This window comes from Octopus bimaculoides, chromosome 26 (genome assembly GCF_046866305.1).
Source record: "Octopus bimaculoides isolate indiv1 chromosome 26, ASM4686630v1, whole genome shotgun sequence".
NCBI lineage: Eukaryota > Metazoa > Mollusca > Cephalopoda > Octopoda > Octopodidae > Octopus > Octopus bimaculoides.
The window spans coordinates 3,548,602-3,565,690 of NC_142953.1; the positions used below are offsets into that span (position 1 = coordinate 3,548,602).

Genomic DNA, 17,089 nt, shown 5'->3' on the forward strand with positions numbered 1-17,089 from the left:
TAAAAAGGCATTTCATTCAATTTTTTTTTTATGTTTTACAAGTTGAAAAAGTTGCAAAGACTGAAACCGGTACTAAAATGTTCTTCATGGTAAAATCATTTTAGCATTTTCTACCTTGTCCTATATATATATTCTTTCATTTGTTTCAGTCATTTGGCCGTAGCCATGCTGGAGCACCACCTTTAGTCAGACAAATCGACCCCATGACTTACATATATATATATATATATATATATATATATATATATATATATATACTTTATTGAGGATTAACCAGACTAGCATTGGTTTCATGTTTGCATGGTTCATTGGTGTTTGTCTCCATTTTAGATGTTTTCATCCAAGATGGGGATGAACACCAACATCCCATGTGACAGACTAGAATAATTGCTGAGAGATATTTCACGCAACATGAAACCAATGGCAGTCTGGTTAACTTACGAATAAAGAATATCCACCAATGTGGTGCTGAGCACTCATTCACACTGTTCAATAATAATAATAATAATAATAATAAGTATAATTATATATATACTAATATAGGTGCAGGAGTGGCTGTGTGGTAAGTAACTTGCTTACAAACCACATGGTTTCGGGTTCAGTTTCACTGCATGGCACCTTGGACAAGTGTGTGTATCTGTGTATGTGTGTGCAAGAAACTATAGCCTCAGACCGACCAAAGCCTTGTGGGTGGATTTGGTAGACGGAAACTGAAAGAAGCCCGTCGTATATATATATATATATATATATATATATATATATAGATAGATAGATAGATAGATAGATATATATGTATATATATATATATATATACATTGTGTGTGTGTTTATATGTTTGTGTGTCTGTGTTTGCTCCCCACCCATCACTATCGCTTGACAACTGATGTTGGTGTGTTTATGTCTCTGTCACTCAGTGGTTCAGCAAAAGACACCTATGCAATAAGTACTAGGCTTAGAAGGAATAAGTCCTGGGGTTGATTTGTTTGACTAAAGGCGGTGCTCCAGCAGAACACTAGAATGTTCAAGTAGTTTTCATTAAAAGAACCAACTGATGCTGGCAGAAAGTGGAATGGTCAGGAACCAGAGTCCTGTGACAGATGTTGGCTGATGGCCTTTGGAGGGAGCATTACACATATCTGTGTCACACAGGGTCACACAGATAAGTGACCAGCCACTGATTGTACACAGTGTGGTGTTTTTGGATGGATTCAGGTACTGGAAGATTTTGTATTTATTGAGGCGAGTGTTGAATGAGAACTGTTCCTGGTTGCAGTCTCTTATAATGCTGAATGTCTCACCTGGTAAGGAAAAGGAAAAAAGGAAAAGATATGTAGATAGATGCATATGATGAATATTTGCTTGCATATCAGTAACCACACATGCGCATGCACACGCATGCACACACACACAGATACACAGATACACACACACACACACACACACACACACACACACTCTCTCTCTTTCTCTCTCTCTCTCACGCACACAGACACACAGAAACACTCATGCTCCCCCCCCACACACAAACAGACATACATACACAAACAGACACAGACACACACACACACACACACACACAAACAGACATACATGCACAAACAGACACAGACACACACACACATACACACTTTCTCTCTCATGCACACACACCCACTCTTTCTCTTTCCTCTCTCTCTCACACACATACACACACAAATCACATATAACTATATAGGAAATCCTATGGTTTTATAACTGACATGGATTTCATACCTTGCAGGTAATGTTACATTCACCTGCCTTCAACTACAGGTACAGCATGAACTTTCTGGAACCTTCGGTTCCAAAACCTTTCTTAATTACAGTTTGCTTTTTTTTTTTTTTTTGAGACCAAGGTTGGTCATCTTGGTCAACACATTCTAAATTTAGCAAATATTAGATTTATTTAAATAATTACATAAAAATACAGGTACCTGTACATTAGTGAAAATTAATGTAGATTATAAATGGTTCTGGACCTTCAGTGTCTGAAAAATTGGTCTTGCATAATTTTATTTTCATATGTGGAATTGTATAATGCTATTACTATGTTTGGTATATAATGCTCATATTGTATCATACTGTTGTCATATCTGTTGATAAATATAATTCTAGTGTGATATTTGGTGTTGTGCAGTGCTGTTATCACAACTAGTTACTGTATAATGCTAGTGGCGTATCTCTTATGCATAATACTTACTGTTATATCTGTTGTTGTACTATGCCTGTGTCATTTCTTGAAATAGATAATAATAGTATTATATGCGATACTGTTTGATCTTATTTGTCATACCGAGAATTGCACAATACTTGTGTGAAATCAGGTGCTATGTATGATGTATGATGTGATTAAAATCTTCTGTATGTAACATGGTATCATCATCATCATCATCGCTATCACTTACCATCGTCAGTCAACTTCTGTCTTCCAGGTTGGCTTGCGTTGGATAGTTTAACAGGATCTGATGAGTCAAAGAGCTGTGTGGAGCTCCAGTGTCAGCTTTGGCATGGTTTCTATGGCTGAATGCTCTTTCTAATGCCTTCCACTCTACTACGTGCGCTGGGTACTGTTTTCATGCTAGCACTAATGAGATTGCCAAGTAACTTACAAGGCTGCAAAAAGGGAAAATCCCCTTCAGCCTAATGTTTGTGTGTGTGTGTGTGTGGGGGGGGGTTGTATTCGAGAGGGAGAGATGGTATTATGCCAGCATTGAGAGGCTAATATGATAAAGAGTCAAGCACCTTAAAGATGTATGCTTACTCCACTTTATATAAATGAGAGAAGCTAGAAGGAGGATATGATGGTAGTGGTGGTATACCAAAGCAACCCCTATGTGTTGTATGATAACTCTGTTATATCTTCTGTAGTTTATTACTGGTAACTTACCTTTTGTATAATACTAGTGTCCTGCCTGCTATTGTAAAGTACTAATGTCAGGCAGCAAGTCAACAAATATACTGGCAGACAGGTACCACTCCTTGAGCAGATAAAAAGACAGTCTATGGTAGATCTGACATATTCTTTGTTGGTTTCTATTGACTAAATGTGGTACCTGCGATTGCTCTATGATGGTGTGTGATTTTATGAAGGGACAGGGTGCCCAGGTAGAAGTAATGATTAATGAAGATGGGTGGGTGAGTGGTTAGAGTATTCAGCTCATGACTGTAAGGTTGTGAGTTTTTTTCTTTGCAATACATTGTGTCCTTGGTTATATATATATATTTAGGTGTGCATCTTTGTTTTTGTGCCTGTCCACTACCACTGCTTGATATCTTGTGTTGGTTTGTTTATGGCTGCATAACTCCTCAATTCAGCAGAAAGATGCCAATAAAATAAGTGCTAGGCTTACAAAAAAAAAAGAAAAAAAAGTATTGAGATTGATTTATTCAACAAAACCCTTCAAGGCACTGCCCCAGCATGGCCACAGTCTAATGACTGAAACAAGTTCACGTAAAAGAAATGATATAAAAAGTACAATAAAATAAAAAGTAAAGAAAACACAAGCAACAAAATGAATATCAGTTTAAGATTTCCAGTAAAGATTTTTCCGTATTCCCGAGCGTCAAACTAATACATCCTTTTGTTATTTACACCACCTGTCCTCGTCTGTTGTTGTTTTTTTTCATACATTCTCCCATATATATATATATATATATATATACACACATGCAAACAGAAAAAAACAAAGACTGAAGGTTTTCAGATAATGAATATTTAAGTATAAATATATATTGAATAGATATTTAAATATTAATAGATCAAAATTACACAACTGCTGTCATCGGGGTAGAAAAAAAATCTTACGCATCAGATCATTTGCTTCCATTACTGGCTGCATATTTGCACAAATGGGCTGTGGTTCACTACAGCTGTTTCAGACATGTTTTTTATTGATGAACAAATCAATTACATCATGTAAAGAACTGTTTCTTCAGGTAAATTGAAAATTAGAAATACAATATATATATATATCTATATATATATCTATATATGTTATACACACACAGGCAAATATATATATATATATATATATATATATATATATATATATATATATATATATATAATATGGTAAAAATTCGATATTAATTAATATCAATTTAATACCAGGAAACTAGCACATTAAAAGAATCAGAAGGTTCATGAAAAATTTTTTTTCAGATTCTAAAAAGATTATAGTACTTGTGTATATAAGATTGACCAGTGACCGGTCTGTCAATATGCTAGAAGAAGCTCACTTAAAAAATTCTCAAATATGGATTCAGCGGAGCAAAAACAGGCGGGCTAGACCAGTGAAAATTGTACATACCTCGATTATCTGCAGACTATAGTTTCAAAATCAATACTTCCAAAATAAAAGTATCTATTTATCATCAGTACAGATTGCCGATATTCTTATAATCGAACAGAATCTCGTGCTAGTTGTCTTCAACCAGTGAAAACGTGCACGTGATTCTATCCATTATAAAGATTAAAATTCAAAAGTCTTAGTTTTGAATCTTTATAATGGATAGAATCACATGCACGTTTTCACTGGTTGAAGACAACTAGCACGAGATTCTGTTTGATTATAAGAATATCGGCAATCTGTACTGATGATAAATAGATACTTTTATTTTGGAAGTATTGATTTTGAAACTATAGTCTGCAGATAATCGAGGTATGTACAATTTTCACTGGTCTAGCCCGCCTGTTTTTGCTCCGCTGAATCTGTATTTGAGAATTTTTTAAGTGAGCTTCTTCTAGCATATATATATATATATATATATATATATATATATATAGAATGAATTTAATAGAATTGATCTTTTGTCTTTGCTTCTTCAGAAGATAGTGTATCAGAATATGTTTATATGAGTTTATATCGATTATATGTGGAGTTCATATGATTGTGTGCAAACTTTAAATGATGAAAATATTATCAGTCTTCTCAGCTTCTTTTCTCCTTTCTTCATTTTATATGACAAATGTTTTGATGTATGTATAAAAGGCTTGTGTGTGTGTATATATATATATATATATATATATATATATATATATAATAGTGACATATATGTATAGAGTCAAGTGAAATTATGGTCATGGCTGATGCCAGTACTGCATAACAGAGATGAAAATACTTGAAGACTAATAGATGTAGTGTTCCCACTGATAAAAATACAGGAAGATACTTTGCTACTGCCCCTGCTATTTCCCCTCCACAACCTTTCAGCAGCCAGACTGTAACATCCTTTATCCTTCACTCACCCTAGGACACTGGGTGTGTCTTGGCAAGTGATTGTACCAAACATGCAGATTAAAAGTAAATAATAATAAAGATTTCATTTATTTGCCACAATCATTTTTACTATAGGCACAAGGCCTGAAATTTGAGGAGAGGTGGTTAGTCTATTACATCGACCCCAATGTTCAACTGGTACTTATTTTATTGACCCTGAAAGGATGAAAGGCAAAGCAGAATTTGAACTCAGAATATAAAGATGGACGAATTGCCACTAAGCATTTTGCCCAGCATGCTAATGATTCGGCCAGCTTGGCACCTTCATGAATAATAATGATAATAATAATAATAATAATAATAATGATTTCAAATTTTTGCCACAAGGGAAGATTGGGGAAGGTGGGGATGAGTTGATTACATCGACCCCAGTGTTCAGATGGTACTTATTTTATTGACCCCGAAAGGATAAAAAGACAAAGTTGACCTTGGCAGAATGTAAAAACGGATGAAATGCTGCTAAGCATTTTGCCCAGAATGCTAATGCTTCTGCCAATTGTTTCTAATATAAGCATGAAACCAGGAATTTTGTCAGCAGGTGTGAGAGAAAGAGTCAATTAAAATGACTCTGTTACTTTATTGATTCTTTATTTTAAAGGTTCTGGAAAGGAGGAAGGGCACAGTTGACCTTGACAGGATGTGACCTTTGAATGTAGAAAAGCCAGATGACTCTGTTTTATCTTTATATTGTGGATGAATGTGATGACAAACTGAACTAAACAAAACTCTTCATTTGTTTGTGTCTTTCTTCCTTCTTTCCATCCATTCTTTCAATCCAATCTTTGTCCATTCTTTGTCCATTTTTTGTTCATTCTTTGTCCATTCTTTGTCCATTTTTTGTTCATTCTTTGTCCATTCTTTTGTCCAGTCTTTGTTTCTTTCTTTAAAGTATGGTAGCTTTATTTTATTTGATAATATTTGAATTTGTGATGAAGCTTACAATAGTTTAGTATTTTTTCTTCTTCTTCATTGCCATTCTATAGATTTTACTGTTAATCCTTCTGGTGTCAGTTAAATAAATACCCTTGATGGAAACCAATAAAATGTGGAAAACAACATCTGTAAACTGATATTGAAATCATGGCTGGTAGGACTGACAATGATTAAAGAGTTAACTGAAGTTTGCGAGTCCCTTCACTGAAAGTAATGATATGACAAATAGTGGTAGGCTTAATGTAATGCTATCTGATTTGCCAAACACGCCATTGCACATGTCTTCATCGCACAATGAAACGCACAGTATTGCTCCTTGAGAGGAAACATAAGAGCACACGGAAATGTTGTAATCCCCATTAACAGTTTCAAGTTTTTTGTATGGTGGATGTTCCATGGAGAATGAGAATATCTTATCATTACAGTCCCTAATAATAGCTTGTACTTGCCCTGAAGAGAAAATAAACAACTGTGAGAAGAGGAAGGGAAACCTTAAGTTTTTACTGCAAAACCCAAAAGAAGGAAACCTTCATGTAACATCTTTGCATATCTAAGTTTATTGGAAATAAATCCTTTTTTAACCTGGTAGCATTCTTATTACTCTGTCAAATGTATTGTTTCTTTATTCACATTGTTTTTAATTAATCATGCATTATCTTATAGCTTTGAGATTTCAATGATGTAATTGTTTATTTTTAGAATGACATTGTAGGATAAGTGAGAGGCTGGATCTGGCTGGCTTGAACATAAAACAAGTATTTGGGCTGGAGAAGACTAGTTTAAGTAATAAAGGGATGATTAAATAAGAAATGTTTTATGAGTTAAATTAGCAATGGTTATTAAATATTAGATGATGATGAAGGAGAATAATAATCAATATATTTTGCTGGCTAAGTTCACTTCTGTTAGGTTTTGTTGCTAAAACTTAAGGGTTACTGGTTGAAAAATTTCATTCAACATAAAATAAAAAAAATATCAATTCAAAATAAATAAAAATAAGTAAAAATAAAAATAGATAAATTTGGTTAAAATTCATTAAATTTGTTTTAAAAATTCAAATTTAACTTTTAGTAATTTTTATTGAATTTTCATTTAAATTTGGATTGTTATTGTTGTTATTGTGGTAGAATCATTGGATAAAATTCCATATATTATTTAGTTACAATTCTTTACAATCTTAGCACAAACCTAGCTGAGGTCAAATTTGCCATTCATAGATATGGGGTTGATAAAACAAAAGTACCAGTCAAATACTGGGGTCAATTTAAATGACTTAACACTCTCCTCTACCAAATTACTTATCTTGTCTCTAAGTTAGAATTTATTATTATTATTATTATTATTGTTGTTACTGAGTGAGAGAGCAGTGCATGCCATCAAAGTGACACTGGGGTAAAATACGAAGCCCAGTATACCCATCATGACTACCCGTCTGATAAGGGTACACCAGGCACAAGCATCACAACCATATGTGCGCGACATGGTGATCTAATATCAAGATAAACAGCGCATGACCTCGCAGGTGGGGCACAGTTAGAATTTTCTTCAGGTCGAGTAGCCCATCCCACTCAAAAGATTCCTGAAGAAGGATTGTTTAAGGATGATGAATGAAACACCCATGTTTCCAGAGGTGAATTATTCAAACTCCAAAGAATTCCTCTCAACACATGGCTATGATGCTCCCCCACTACTTCTTCTCATGATCAGACATGCACATATTGTCAGCCACCAAGGGTCATGCTCAACTGGTTAAGGTCAAACAACTGACAAGCAAATCTGTGGTATTGAGCAGAATATTTGCTGTAGCCCATCTTTTATACCAAGACAAAACAATGTACATGATAACACTTCCAATCAGTTAAGATCAAAAGCCATGAGAGCCACTGCCTGGTACTGCATTATTATAATTATTCATCTGTCTTTATGTTCTGAGTTCAAATTCCGCTGAGGTCGACTTTGTCTTTCATTCTTTCAGGGTTGATAAATTAAGTACCAGTTGCGTACTTGGGTTGATCTAATCGACTGGACTCCTCCCCCAAAATTCAAAATGTATCTTGTAGTATGTTGTGTACACATGTAGTGTGAACATTCAAACATTGTCACAATTTTTCCAAATTCTGCAGCATTTCACATGGAATGTTTGCTCCACCAAAATCATCTTGGTGTAAAGTTGGTCTACCTTGTCTGGCTGTAAATTATGGTCTGAAAACTTTTAACTTGTATATAGGAAAACACAGTAAGTGTGGCACATGTTGTCAGTCAGACAGTCTGAAGTCAGCAGAATTAAATGTGGTTACAAAACTACTGTTGTTGCATCTAGTGGATATATATAAACAACTTACCATTTTTCATGTATCTTTCAATTGCACAGTATGGCTTTTTCATGTGTGAATATTTTGAACAGTTTACTGCAAATTTTGAATTTATTCCCAATCGGTATTCCCTTATGTCTGATTCACATTTTGAAAAAGGTTTGGTTCCTTCACAACTGTAGCAGGACAGACCATTGCTGGTTGAAACTGAAAGTAAAATTGAGAGGAACAAAAATAATAATAATATGGTCCTGACGTAGTATTAGGCACTGGCTCTCATGGCTTCTCACACACACACACACACACACACACACACACACACACATTGATGTATGCTGTAAGCAAAATTCTTATCTGCAACTTAGCAACAAAACCAAAAGTTTGGCTTTCGATCATGAACTATCTTGTTGGTACACATATTTTTGTTATCTGTTAAGCTGAAAGGTTAATGTCCAAATTTGTTATCTAGTTTCCCCAGATTGGGAAGAATGTCTGTTTGGTGACAATATCCAGTGCGTGAGCCAATGAGAGGCAGAGAAATCTATAATTGATTGTTTAATGTTCTGAAAATACCCAAATCTCTCTCAAAATTACATTCTACCATTTTAAACAAGAACGCATTGGATAATGTAGTTCTAAATAGACTAAGACTGGTGCAGCCTTCTGGCTTGCCAGTCAAACTGTTCAACCCATGCCAGCATAAAGAGCGGACGTTAAACGACAACGATGATTATATATATATATATATATATATATATATGTATGTATGTATGTATGTATGTATGTATGTATGTATGTATGTATGTATATATATATATATATATATATATATATATATATATATATATATATATATATATATATATATATATGTATATGTATATTGCAGGTGTGGTTGTTTGGTAAGAAGCTTGCTTTCTAACCACATGATTCTGGGTTCAGTCCCACTGCGTGGCACCTCAGGCAAGTGTCTTCTTCTACAGACTTGGGCCGATAAAAACCTTGAGAGTGGATTTGGTAGACGGAAACTGAAAGAAGCCTTTGTTTGTGTGTCTGTGTTTGTACCCACCCCCATTGCTTGAAAACCGATGTTGGTGTGTTTACGTCCTCATAACTTAGCAATTTGGCAAAAAGAGTCCAATAGAATAAGTACTTGGTTTACAAAGAATAAATCCTGGGGTCAATTTCTTCAATTAAAGGTGATGCTCCAGCATGGCCGCAGTCAAATGACTGAAACAAATAAAAGAATAAAAGAACACACACACAAACACACACACAGACATATACACTCATGCATTTATATATTTGTATATGTATATATGCATGTATGTATTTGTGTATGAATGTGTGTATATACGTTTTATTGTATGTCAGCAAACAGAGTAAATATTGAGAAGAGAGAGAAAGAAAGGAAACGAACCAGTGGCATTTCTTTTGTCACTCCCAGTCCTTAGAAATGCAGTGAACCAGTAAGTTGTACCAATAGAAACCAGTAAGCAATGAGGCTTTTGTTAACAAAGTGAAGATTAAGCGAAAGGCTTTTATGTAAGTGTATGAAGTTATATATGTATGTATGCACACACATATATATATGTGTGTGTGTGTGTGTGTGTATGTATATTGCAATGCACTTGTAGCTGAATGCTTGAATATTACCTTCCTTATAGCTTCATTGGAGCTTCATGTTTGAAGCTCCAATGAGGCTATAAGGTGATACTCAGGCATACATACGTATATATATATATCATCATCATCATCATCATCATCGTTTAACGTCCGCTTTCCATGCTAGCATGGGTTGGACGATTTGACTGAGGACTGGTGAAACCGGATGGCAACACCAGGCTCCAGTCTAATTTGGCAGAGTTTCTACAGCTGGATGCCCTTCCTAACGCCAACCACTCAGAGAGTGTAGTGGGTGCTTTTACGTGTCACCCGCATGAAAACGGCCACGCTCGAAATGGTGTCTTTTATGTGCCACCCGCACAAGCCAGTCCAGGGGCACTGGCAACGATCTCGCTCGAAAATCCTACGGGAGCCAGTCAGGCGGTACTGGCAACGGCCACGCTCAAAATGGTGCATCTCATGTGCCACCCGCACAAGAACCAGTCCAGGGGCACTGGCAACGATCTTACTTGGCTTGCCGGGTCTTCTCACGCACACCACATTTCCAAAGGTCTCGGTCAGTAGTCATCGCCTCGGTGAGGCCCAATGTACGAAGGTCTTGCCTCACCACCTCAGCCCAGGTCTTCCTGGGCCTACCTCTTCCACGGGTTCCCTCAACTGTTAGGGTGTGGCACTTTTTCATGCAGCTATCCTCATCCATTCTCACCACATGTCCATACCAGCGCAATCGTCTCTCTTGCACACCACAACTGATGCTTCTAATGTTCAGCTTTTCTCTCAAGATACTTACACTCTGACGGGTATTCACATTGACATTACACATCCAATGGAGCATACTGGCTTCATTCCTTGCGAGCTTACGTATGTCCTCAGCAGTTACAGCCCATGTTTCACTGCCATGTAGCATGGCTGTTCGTACGCATGCGTCATACAGTCTGCCTTTTACTCTGAGTGAGAGTCCCTTTGTTGCCAGCAGGGGTATATATATATATATATATATATATATATATATATATACATACAAAAATAAGAGGAATGACCAGCAAATGTGGACTCTTATATGCTAGAAATAGATGCCGAATCATCTAACCACGATAAAAATATGTTCTCAGTAAAAAATGTTCTCTGTTGTGTCGCTAAATTTTTTACTGAGAACATATTTTTTTCATGTTTAGATTTTCGTGATTTTTTTCGTGGTTAGATGATTCGGCATCTATTTCTAGCATATAGGAGTCCACATTTGCTGGTCATTCCTCTTATTTTTGTATGTAATATGATTTTAATCTTCGGATTTTTTTTTAATATGCTAGACCACTGGTTTTAATTGATTAATATCAATTTCTACCCTCATTAATAAATTTTATATATATACATATGTATATATATAAACTTTCTGTCTTCAAGTGATCTAAATTAAAACATTTTCATGTTAATTCATGTTCCAAACACCAGCTTAATAATGACAAGTTTATCTTATAAAAATTCTTCATTATTTTCAATATTGATAGAAACAAAAGCAATGTATTTCCGCAGAAATATAGTAGCCAAAGGGTTAAACTGTACCTTTACCAATTACATTAATTAGTATCAAACTTTGTGTTATATAAAATATTCATGCATGACAATACTTTTGCTTTTGTGAAATGGAAAAATACAAACCTACTTATAAAACATGCCAAATATTCTTGTCATCAGTTAGCTATAATGACGTGAATAGACTATTGAGCAAACAAAAAAAAACAAAACAAAATGTATGTGTTAGATCAATTGAGTACTGTATAAAGGCAGCAAGTAGTGCAGAACAAGGAGTAGATGAAGATTATAATCAAAACACTGTAGTTCACAACTTAACAAAGTAGAAAATCATAATTACTTAGGTGAAGTTTCATTATATTAATTACAATATCTTAAAATGTCTAGAAACTTTATCCAAGGATATTCTTTGGTCAGGAGAAACACAAAATGGTATGTAAGGTACACATACACAGTGGACTTGGTTGGTATTATTTTAGGGAGTAATGCAAATGATGTGATAAAATGCACTGTGTGATATTCTATTATAGTTGATGAAATGTCAGATGTCATAGGGTCGAGTGTATGATGTATCTCAAGTTTATCACTGCAGGAGAAATCAAGGAATCTTTCAACAGGTTTTATGCTCTACCATCAACTATATGAATTGGTCAAAAATATACTCAGGACGCTGAAGCCAAAACTTGCGGACAATGTTTCAGTGGTGCAGAAAACATGAGTGGTGTTGTCCATAGAGGTTTAGCAACAAGAACAAAAGAGAGTTCTTAGCTCATCCACTTTGTCCATTGTTATTATGTCCATCTATCCCATAATAGACTTAGAAAGCACTCAAAGCCTCTGTAATTCTGTATCAGTCAGCACCAAATGACATGCCCCCTTGAAATCCTCATAGACTGTGATGGTTTCAAAGAGAGCATGTTATTTGGGAGTGGCTTCTAGAAGCTTCTACAAACCTTAAAGGGTAACAAGATAAACTTGAAGCTATGAAGAAATAAAAACTGTGGCAGAGTAATCTATCATTTTGGATACTACTGCCTCAAGCCCTAGGACTCATAAGGCTGGTTATCCAGTCTCCATGGTATATAAGGGACCAAGGTCACAGCATTCTCCCTGAACAGGATGCCAGTCTGTTGCAGGGTTACTCGTTTACAGCTATGTGGATTGAAAAACCATTAAATAAATTGTTTTACTCAAGAACACAATACACCACCCAGTCCAAGAATCGAAACTACGATCTTGCAATCATCTGTGCAATGCCCTAATCACTGGACCATGTGTCTTCATGTGGAGTAATTGTCTCACATCAAAAAAATCAATGTTTGATTTGACAACTCATTCAGATGTCAGCATATTCATGGATAACAGGATATTATTGAATGTCATTAAGGTATTTTGTGCTGAAAATAATACTGTCAAACACAAGGAGTCCTGGAAAATAACCTCCCAGGAAAGATTGTTACTATTGTTATATCCACCACCAGAACAGCCAGAGTAACGAAGGGAACTATTATTAATTGTAGAAAATGAATAAAAGTTTGAATGCATTTAGAAAAGGTGTGTCAGGTGCTGAAATTCATCAAAGGCTTTTAGCACAATACGAGGACAGTGCGCAACTGCGTAGAAGTGTATATGAGTGGATTGAGAAGTTTAAAAGTGGTCGGACAAGCATGATGCACTAAGAAGGAGCAGGATGCTGGACAACCTCTGCCACTGATGAGAATATTCAGCAAGCTTGAGAGATGGTAGTGGTGAACCGGTTCATCATTACCATCTCTCGGGTCACTGCTCTTCGTTCTTTGGTGCACATTGCTAGTGGAGTAGCATTAAGTTACAGGGACGTAAACACACCAACATCGGTTGTCATGCAATGATGGTGGGGACAAACACAGACGCAGAGATATACACACAGAGATTTATACATATACAACAGGCCTTTTTCAGTTTCCGTCTACCAAATCCATTCACAAGGATTTGGTCGACCAAGCCTGTAGTAGAAGACACTTGCCTAAGGTGCTACACAGTGGGACTGAGCCTGAAACAATGTGGTGGGGAAGCAAGCTTCTTATCACACACCCACAGCTGTGTATGTGTGTATATATATATATATATATATATATATATATATATATATATATAAATGAATATATCTATAATATATATATGTGTGTGTGTAGTTTATATGTATATATGTACGTAATTACAAAGATAAATAGAGAGATACTATTGACAATCCAATAATTTATTTATATTATATTACATGATATACATTGATATATAACATAATATATAACATAAACAATTATTAAAAAAAACATAAAAGGCCAACAAATTCTTTTGACCTATATACATTTTCTGATATACATACCCAATAAGTTCCCTTATATATACGTATATCAGAATATGTATATGAGTTAAAACAATTTGTTGGCCTTTTATGGGTTTTTTAAAAATAATTGTTTATGTTATATGATATTATATTATATCAAAGTATATCATGTAATATTATAATATAAATAAATTGAATTGTCAAGAGTATCTCTCTGTTTAATTTACCTTTGTCATTGCATTATACCAATATTTATATGGTATTCAACTAACGTACCATTGAATTGGATGCTTAATACACTCCTTTGAAGGATTTCTTTTCCTCAGTTTGTTACTTTATATATGTATGTATATATGTATATATCTATATGTATGTATATATATATATATATATATATATATATATATATATATTATATATATATATATATATAATCTTTATCTTATAATATTTACTTTGTTTTATATTATACTCATTTATTGTGCTTTTAATTATTAATTTTTCTATATGTGATAGTGGATTTTCATCGATGAGTTCTTGAAACTTGGTTATTTTCCCTAAAACTATATATTTTATATATTTTATCTATAAACCTCAATTTAACTTTAATTTTTTATAAATTGATTTTAATTGAGTTTTTACCTGTAATTTTGGATTTTGTCCCTTATATATATATATATATATATATATATATATATATATATATATATATATATATATATATATATATATATATGTATGTATATATATATATATATATATATATATATATATATATGTATATATATAACAAATCTCATTGAAATAATCAGCCAATCTGTTAATATAGTCAACAAATTCAGTACCTACAAGAATTGCTGCAAAGTTCATGGCCTTAAAGTACATAAAGGTGAAACAAGGGGAGCAAAAAATAATACTAGAATACTGGAAGTAGAGTAATATGCTTTATTATTAAACCAGCAAAAATACCACAAAGATATCACAAAAAAACTGTAACTCAGATTTGCATATTTCTGTTCGCTGGGCCCTTGTGATCAAGAATTAACATGAAACTCTGAGTAGCAGTTTTCTGTGATAGCTTTGTGATGTTTTTGCAGCTTTAATAATACTCTCTTTAACTTTAAATCCTTGCCTTCAAAAACTCGTACATCAAAATCGACAGGATCAACCATCATCATCACCATTATTATTATTATTATTATTATTATTATTATTATTATTATTATTATTATCATTATAATTCAAATTCCACCAAGGTCAACTTTGCCTTTTATCCTTTTGGGGTCGATAAATTATGTAGCAGTCAAAATACTGGGATCAATGTGATTAACTTTCCCCATCCCCTTGGAGTTGAAAGGATTATTATTATTATTATTATTATTATTATTATTATTATTATTATTATTATTATTAGTTTACAATAAAAATAAATTTTTAAAAGTGTAATGAAATTATATAGAAGAGAAATGTGGATCCATTTAATTAAGAAAGATATTTAAGAGAGTAATTGAGAAATTAACGAACATATACATGTATTACATTACTGAATTGTGAAGAGAAGCAATAAAGTTCACAGTTACCTGTTAGAAGAAAGGTAAAGAGAACAGACCAAACAGGAACCATTGTTACTGTAACTCATAAATGTTATGTTCCTCTCACCTTTGGATCAGGTCTATTTCTTATCAACAGTCTTGACTGTTCATTTGATTGTACTCACCCCCTCTGAGCCTGCTGGTGACTTGAAATAGGTTTGAATATTGATAAGTACTCTGTCGTCATCATCATCATCATCATCATCATGACTGGATAATAATTACAAAGCTGAAGATAAAGCTATAGCGTAAGAGTGATATATCATGTTTTATCTGTCACTTGTTTTTTTGTTGTTGCTTGTTTCAGTTATTTGACTGAGGCCAAGCTGGGGCACTGATTTGAAGGGTTTTTAGTTGAAGAAATTGAATCCAGAACTTGATTTTTTGTTTTATTCTATCAGTCTCTTTTGCCAAATTGCTAAGTTACAGTGATGCAAGCAAACTAACATTGATTATCAAATGTTGGTGAGGGGAAAAAAGCACAAAAACTCGCCCCCTCACCTCATATACCCCCATCTCCATACAGATATGCACACACACACACACACACACACACACACAAACACATACACACACACATATACCGCATACACATAAATACCTCCACACACACACACATATACTACATACACATGCATACATGCACCCCCCCCACACACCCACACACACACATATCACATACACATACACACAAACAGATATACATGCACACACACTTATACATTATGACTTTACATATAGTTTCCATTGAACAAATTCACTCATAAGGTATTGATTGGCATTTGGCCATAGGAGAAGATACTTTCTCAATGTACTCTACAGTGGGATTGAACCTGAAACCATGTGCTTGCAAACCAAGCTTCTTAACCACACAGCCATACCTGCACCTACATACGTACATACATACATACATACATATATATATATATATATATATATATATATATATATATATATCATCATCATCATCATCATTGTTTAACGTCCGCTTTCCATGCTAGCATGGGTTGGACGATTTGACTGAGGACTGGTGAAACCAGATGGCTACACGAGGCTCCAATCTGATTTGGCAGAGTTTCTACAGCTGGATGCCCTTCCTAACGCCAACCACTCAGAGAGTGTAGTGGGTGCTTTTACGTGTCACCCGCACAAGATCCAGTCCAGTGGCACTGGCAACGATCTCGCTATATATATATATATATATATCATCATCATCATCATCATCGTTTAACGTCCGCTTTCCATGCTAGCATGGGTTGGACGATTTGACTGAGGACTGGTGAAACCGGATGGCAACACCAGGCTCCAGTCTGATTTGGCAGAGTTTCTACAGCTGGATGCCCTTCCTAACGCCAACCACTCAGAGAGTGTAGTGGGTGCTTTTACGTGTCACCCGCACGAAAACGGCCACGCTCGAAATGGTGTCTTTTATGTGCCACCCGCACAAGCCAGTCCAGGGGCACTGGCAAC

The 17,089-nt window shown here is 34.7% G+C and overlaps 1 protein-coding gene and 1 long non-coding RNA gene across 2 annotated transcripts; one reads left to right on the forward strand and one right to left on the reverse strand.

Annotated features, from left to right (window-relative positions):
- The first annotated feature begins 1,727 nt into the window (after nucleotides 1-1,727).
- Nucleotides 1,728-6,816, forward strand: LOC149130924 (uncharacterized). The gene is made up of 2 exons (XR_016238577.1): nucleotides 1,728-1,791; nucleotides 6,281-6,816. It is a non-coding gene; the product is annotated as an uncharacterized LOC149130924 (long non-coding RNA).
- Nucleotides 5,327-16,027, reverse strand: LOC149130925 (uncharacterized). Its single transcript, XM_089343065.1, has 3 exons — nucleotides 15,608-16,027; nucleotides 8,573-8,749; nucleotides 5,327-6,680 (listed from the first exon to the last, which is right to left on the reverse strand). The coding sequence occupies exons 1-3, from the start codon at nucleotides 15,648-15,650 to the stop codon at nucleotides 6,409-6,411; spliced, it is 492 nt and encodes a 163-aa protein (XP_089199191.1). The 5' UTR covers nucleotides 15,651-16,027; the 3' UTR covers nucleotides 5,327-6,408.
- Nucleotides 16,028-17,089: the final 1,062 nt, after the last annotated feature.

Bases quoted from the DNA above. Each gene is read 5' to 3' on its own strand.
- LOC149130925 (XM_089343065.1), bottom strand. From the start codon at position 15,650: ATGGTTCCTGTTTGGTCTGTTCTCTTTACCTTTCTTCTAACAG. The intron at 8,750-15,607 runs GTAACTGTGAAC...TTTTACTTTCAG, and splicing joins CTTTACCTTTCTTCTAACAG to TTTCAACCAGCAATGGTCTG. The intron at 6,681-8,572 runs GTAAGTTGTTTA...TTTTCTCTTCAG, and splicing joins TGAAAGATACATGAAAAATG to GGCAAGTACAAGCTATTATT.